Raw genomic sequence first — 7,018 nt, 5'->3', positions numbered from 1 at the left:
AATCTTAGTTTAATGGACCGTCAGAGCATTAATGGAGATAAATGTGCGCAAACCTTCTTGGAGTAAGCAAAGTAACGGTCCAGTTCTACTGCAGCTCCATGTTTTAACCTGTAATGTTTAACGGGTAACCCTTTCCGCAGATAGAAACTCACAGTTCTTCCACTGCGTCTTCACAAGAACCTGTAAAAACAGAAAGAGAACTTTCAGCTCAACAGCTGCACTGCAAAATATTTAACTAATCTCATCCTTTTAAAGTTCATGGTTCATTTTAATGTGAGGTTACAGCCTGGTCCCACAAAGTCACAATAAAAGTCATCACAAAACTACACACAGCCCCTTTAAAACTAAACTACTACTAACTCTTGAAGAGAGATCACTTCAGCTAAGAGCACGGTGTAGTGAGCTATCAGCATAGAAAGCATTATCCAGCCTCCTTTCCATAAGCAGTGGAAAGTCCTGAGAAAGTGCTGGCGTGGCGCTTCCAGCTGTTACAGAGCGAAAGGCTCATAACATCAGAAAGACCAAAGAGAGACCAGGGTACTGACATAAACCCAGAAACTTTCATGGAGAGCTATAAACTTTATAGATAACGCGCGACCAATTAAAATTAAGGATTTTCTAGATGCACTGTGTGTACCGGTTCATTGCGGACTCAGAGAAAGACATCACTGTGGCGGGTGATCCTATAAAGTAGGGAAAGGACAATGCCTGACGGGCTACCCACTGAAATCTAAGTTCAGAAATAGAGCACAGATACAACTTTTACCACTGTTTAAAGAATCCTTTCATAATGGAATCCAGCCACTCTTCTTCAGAGGAGCCTTCATTACTTTGCTCCCAACAGCTGGTGAACCAAATAATAAATGTAAGAATACGAGGCCAATAAGTCTTTTAAAAGCTGGAAGGGATAATTAAACTGGATTTATTCAGGGCAGACTTCTATAATGTCAGAAAGCTTGGACATAACTAAAAGGGGGCACCTGATCCTGCTGTACTGTCGCTGGATGCTGTAAAACCTAGACTAGCCCCACCTGTTTGGGAATTTTATGGAACCACATCTCAAAAACCATCAAGAGAAAAAGAGGATGTAGGATGTTAATATTTATCATGGCAACTGAACCAATAAGAGCAGTGGAGGAACAACTGGGGGGGGGTACCGCTGGTGGAGGGACATAGAGGGCCAACTTTTGGGTTTACCTCTTCACATTTATTGTACTCCGCTAATATAAAGACTTAAAAAGATGTCAATTGTTAGAAACATGAGTGTTGTGTGAGAAAAAATACCCCCCCTCTCTCCTGGGGGAATATTCTTTCTGATGGGAGATTTAAAAACTGGTCTGAAAAAGGAGATTTATTCAGTCCTGAAAGGAAAAATATGATGTCCTTTGTCGATAAATATTTCCTATAACCAGTTTTTCAAGTATTTAGAACTGAGACGCTTCATCAGAACACATGGACAGAGGGCCTACAGGAGGACATCAGTATGGACAGAGGACCTACGGGAGGACATCAGCACGGACAGAGGACCTACAGGAGGACATCAGCACGGACAGAGGACCTACAGGAGGACATCAGCACGGACAGAGGACCTACGGGAGGACATCAGCACGGACAGAGGACCTACAGGAGGACATCAGCATGGACAGAGGACCTACAGGAGGACATCAGCACGGACAGAGGACCTACGGGAGACATCAGCATGGACAGAGGACCTACGGGAGACATCAGCATGGACAGAGGACCTACAGGAGGACATCAGCATGGACAGAAAACCTACAGGAGGACATCAGCACGGATAGAGGGCCTACAGGAGGACATCAGCACAGACAGAGGACCTACAGGAGGACATCAGCATGGACAGAGGACCAATGGGAGACATCAGCATGGACAGAGGTCAAATGTACTGAAAGTAAAAAGTTCTGTGAAACGGAGAGAGACCTTTTCCAGGACACTTTAGACCCGGAGCTTTCATACTGGCTCTGTTTCCAGACTGAAAAAATTGCTGCTCTATCACAGGAAGAGGATTTCTGAGTTGTCTCCAACTCTGCCGTTAGAGAACTCATTTATCAGGGTGAGCAACATGTGGGGCCCTGCATGTCTTATCTAGAGAGGACAGACGCCTGGGGATGTTATGTAATACTGTACATACGAGGCCCTCAGCCGTCCCACAAAGGTTTTTGTTTTCAGCAGCTGAACATTGACAGAAGACAAGCTTAAACTAAAGTGCTCCATTCTAAATCATCCTCATGCTTTCAGCCGGCCATCTTTCACCTTGGTGTCAGAAGGAATGAGTCAAACGTGTAAATCTTCCCTCTGATGTTGGCTTACGGCCATACTGCTCTGGGCGCGCCTGATCTCGTCTGAGCTCGGAAGCTAAGGCGAGTAGGGCCTGGTTAGTGTTTGGATGGGAGCTCGTCTGGGAATACCAGGTGCTGTAAGCTTTGGGCGGCTGTGGCTCGGGAGGTAGAGCGGGTCCTCCAGGCTGCATGTCGAAGTGTCCTTGGGCAAGATACTGAACTCCGAATTGCCCCTGGCGGCTGTTCCGCTCAGACAAACACCTGTCTTTCTGTGGATTTTAAGTCTTCTGCAGAAGGAAGTCAGTGGGACACACGTGCATCAGAGCATCATCCAGGTGAGTTGTGTGTGTCTCAGCTTGTGTCCTGTCAGGGTCAGCACTGTCTGGCCTCTGGAACATAATGTTCACACTCATAGTGAAGCCCTTTCTGACACCTGAGAGTCCTAAAAGTTACATGACTGTGTTTGGAGATGGTGCTTATGAAATGTTCACCAGAGAGTGATCACTCCGAGCTGTAACCATGACGACTGCACACTGGGAGGTCGGGGTGACTTTCACCCAGAGAAGTGAAGCCAGCAGTCAGTGCTGACGTCTTTTTAGCACATGGATGTAAGTTAACCTACAGGATGTTTTACGTTGCTTAATTTACTTACATAAGGAAATGTTCAGTCATGGGCAAAAATATGGGCCCCTGCATGTCTGTCCCATGATGCACTTCTCCCCCCAGAAAACTGTTGCAGTTCCCAATGCTTTGTTATTTCAACAACAATTACAACACAAACAAAAGCAGAGAAAAGAGCCAAATCTGAGACTTTACACACACACAGGACTCCAGAAATGGACCGTTATGGTGGACAGTCAGGAAGACGACGAGACAGAACCAGCTGCTGTCCCTCCTACCAACCAGCAGAGGTCGCTGTGCTGCTGAGTTTAAACACTGACTTACTCTGCAGAGCAGGACAGTAACAGCACAAGGAATGCTTTAAGTACATGATTAGAGGTGTTTGTACTTTACTTGAGTATTTTCTACTTCTACTCCATCTCAGAGGAAGATATTTTACCTGACTGCATTCATCCGACAGCTTTAGTCACTTTACAAAGTTAGATTTTTACACACAAACACATGAATAGTTTATAAAATATGATGTTTAGTTATAAATTAAACTCCAACAGTTTGTACAGCTGACAGGATTATTAGATTCATGTCAAATTAACTGGCAACAACTTTGATGGTTTGAGACATTTTTCATGTGAAAACATTTCATGGTTCACAACTTTCATTTTACTTTAATTGTAATAATGTTGAGTTTTGTCCTGTTGGTTTGACAAAGCATTGTGAAGGCGTCACTTTGGGCTCTGGGTAACTCACTCTTTGTACAATTTGGAAAATTAATTAATGGAGAAAATAATCAGCAGATTAATCATTAGTTGCCCTTCGATACAACAGAAACATCCTGCTTTACATTAATGCATGAGGAACAATAATTTTACAGCATTACAGTCAGAGGACAAGATTTTCCTGACTAAACTTATATACTTTTACTTTTAACATTTTCAATGCAGGAATTTTACTTGTAACAGAGTATTTTTACAGTGTCGTATTAGTACTTTTAGTAAAGGATCTGAATACTTCAACCAGCGCTGACACAGTAGTAGTAGAGTTAGTGAAAGGCAGCCTGTTTCTAATGTGCTGTCTTTTTGCATTCTGTCTCGTCAGCGGCGCCTGACCAACAGAACCATATTAATAGTACCTTTCACTTTTGATACTTAAGTATCTTTAAAAGCAGGTACTTTTTACTTTGACTCAAGTAGAAATTTAAATAGAAAACTTGGAGTAATATTTAGAAATCTGTACTTTTACTCACGTACAGGATTTGTGTACTTTGTCCAGTCGGCACTTTATCAGGTTTCCTTGTTCTGGACTCACCTGTTCGGTCTGTTTGCTCCCAGCAGGTAAAGGAGGCGGCGGCTAAACACTTCCTGCTGCTGATGGTGATGTCATGGGACAGTTTTTACAGTTTTTCTCCTTTGCTCAAACACAAATCCACAACTTCTCACTCAATTCCCCCAAACATCTTATTTTCAGGTCAAAATGAAACTTTCTACTCAAAACCATTCACTCTTGCTGAAAAAACAAACTTTGCCCTCAGACATAACACACAAGTCCACAGAAACACACACACACAACAACACAGTCTTACACACTGATGAGATAAATTCAAAACAATACTTCAAAATCTGGTTATAAGTAGTTTTGCTTGTGATTCTCCCCCTCAAAAACCTTTCAACATGGCCAGAGATTCCTCCTCCTCCTCTTCCTTCACCTCTTCCTTACTCTCCATACTGCTCATCCTCTTCCTCCTCCACCTCTCTGGTGTCTTACACCTCTTCCTTCAGATTTCTCTGGATCCATTGTTCCAAAACTGAATGATTGGTGTGTTATCATTTCTGGCTGTGTGTGTTTCCACCTGGGTAGCTATGTGCTGATTGAGCTCACCTTGTGCTGACTGAGTGAACAATATTGAATGTCAGTGTTTTCTCAATGACCACGCGGTGTAGGCAATGAAAAGTGAAGGGATTTGTGTGTAGAGTTTTGGGAAATGGGTGTGCTTTTTGAAAAATGGAGTTATGGTATTGAAATTTTATAATAATAACAACAATAATGCATTACATTTTAATAGCACTTTATCATTGAAACTCAAAGCGCTTCACAGTGAAGTGGGTGGAACTCATCTCTACCACCACCAATGTGTAGCACCCACCTGGGTGATGCACGGCAGCCATTTAGCGGCAGAACGCTCACCACACATCAGCTTGAGGCAGAGAAGGAGGGAAACATTTAGCCAATTACTATGGGGATGATTAGACGGCCAGATGGTGAAAGCCTGGTTGGGAATTTTGCCATGGCACCGGGGAACCCCTACTCTGTGTGGGATCTTTAATGACTACAGTGAATCAGGACCACGGTTTAACGTCTCATACAAAGGACGGTATCTCCTACAGTACTGCGTCCCATTACTGCACTGGGATCTTATTAGGACCAGATTGCCCCCTACTGGTGCACCAACACCACTTCCAGGAGCAAATTAGTCTTCCCAGGAGGTCTCCCATCCAGGCGGTGGCCAAGCCCAAACTTGCTTAGCTTCGGTAATTCAGCAGTAGCAGTGTTTACATGGCTGCCAGACGTTTTAGTTCCAAAGCCTGCTAATAGTGTTTAAGCAATGGAGAAAAACTTTAATTCAAGTTACTATGTTAATTGTGATTAGTCGTGTTTAATAAAGGTAGAAAGTGATGAACCTTGAAGGATTTGTTTGAACTAAACCCATTTATCAAATCAGTCCCTCTTTTGGAAAAACCTTAAACAAGTTCAGGTAGTTGAGACTCTTTTAGCAAAACTCTAAACACATTCTCACTCACTGAAACACATTTTGCACTCTGATGCACTTGTGTTACAAAATGGTAAATACATGCGGCAAAAGTTAAACAGAGCTACAACACAGCTGTCATCGTTTACACACAACAACTCGTAATTCTGCACAGGTGTTTCTAATGATGTGATCAAACCAGAATGAGGTCAAGTCCCTGGCCAGCGTAGCGGCAATGTCCCCCTTTGACCGAGCTGTAAGTAAGAGCCAGGTTCTCTACCGTCGTTCAGCCTCGGGGCCATATAACACTGAACACTGTCTTACTTTTTGTGTTTGAGCGTGAGCAGCAGGATCATCAGCCGGCAGGACATCCTGTCTATGGGACGATGTCAGCTTTCACTGTGGTGTCCCGCTAAGCAAGTGGTTCAAATCAACCAGCAACCAGTGATTCATAAATGTTTACTTTCAACCAAACAGCCCTTACCTCAGTCCAATAAAGGAGTTTCTCTCTGCCTGCAGGTGGAAGGTCTGTGACCAAAATTCTTTACTAGGGAAAATCTCTTACAGGCAGTGGAGTTGGCCCGTGGTGAGACAGGTGTGGAGTGTGGTTACAGTCGAGGGTTTTCCTCCTTTGCTTGGTTAATGGACCTCTGGCCAGCCCCAGCACACAGACGTGATGCTAAGGCAGAATGAATCTCTCATTCACTTTGATTTAGATTTTTGAGTTTAATGTGATTTTCATTTAGAGTTTTATTTTATTTTTATGCAAGTGCTGAAAATACAGATATTCAATACTGTATTACTTGCAGTATTTACAGTATACTATATATTTACTGCACTAATTTGTGATTACTTTACTTTTTTAATTTGGAAAATGTGTTGAAAAAAAACATTTTCTGTAACTACAGTCGTGGACGCTGTGTTCTCAGTTTTTTGATGCGGTGTCTAAAGAATTCTCTGTAGTGTTTTACACATTGACTGGCTGTGTTCATGTTTTGAAAGCATTGTTAGTGCTGTGGTCACAATCATTTATTCATCAGGTGTTGGATGAGCACTGATCAGTGTTTCATTAATATGGAAGGATGAGCCTAAATCATGAAGGTTGTATTAGAAACACTGACCACAAACCGCATCATACAAAGTAAAGATTAAATCCTACATGAATGAGGATTTATTACAGGACTGTGGATTAGAGATGATGATCCTCTCTGGATCTGCTGAAGCTTCATATTAACTTCAGAAGATGAACATAAAGCAGTTAGTGTTTCATTAACTTTAAATTAAACAGATGTATTTAATGAAAGTACCCAGTAGAAGCTGTAGAGACCAAACTACTCCAAGTTCAGCTCATAGAACA

The 7,018-nt window shown here is 42.6% G+C and overlaps 1 protein-coding gene and 1 pseudogene across 1 annotated transcript in view; both read left to right on the top strand.

The window, feature by feature from the left end:
- Positions 1–1,483: 1,483 nt before the first annotated feature.
- LOC123959252 (transient receptor potential cation channel subfamily M member 1-like) overlaps positions 1,484–7,018 on the top strand; it is a 40,523-nt gene continuing 34,988 nt past the window's right edge. Inside the window, exons 1-2 of the mRNA XM_046033201.1 lie at positions 1,484–1,893; positions 2,509–2,632. Of these exons, the coding sequence (XP_045889157.1) occupies positions 1,484–1,893; positions 2,509–2,632 (534 nt within the window). The remainder of the gene's footprint in view (positions 1,894–2,508; positions 2,633–7,018) is intronic.
- Positions 2,323–2,441, top strand: LOC123959557 (annotated as a pseudogene).

Source organism: Micropterus dolomieu, linkage group LG20, assembly GCF_021292245.1.
Source record: "Micropterus dolomieu isolate WLL.071019.BEF.003 ecotype Adirondacks linkage group LG20, ASM2129224v1, whole genome shotgun sequence".
NCBI classification, from domain to species: Eukaryota; Metazoa; Chordata; class Actinopteri; order Centrarchiformes; family Centrarchidae; genus Micropterus; species Micropterus dolomieu.
The sequence above is the reverse complement of the archived record's forward strand: the minus strand, read 5'-3'. Positions and strand labels throughout refer to the sequence as shown.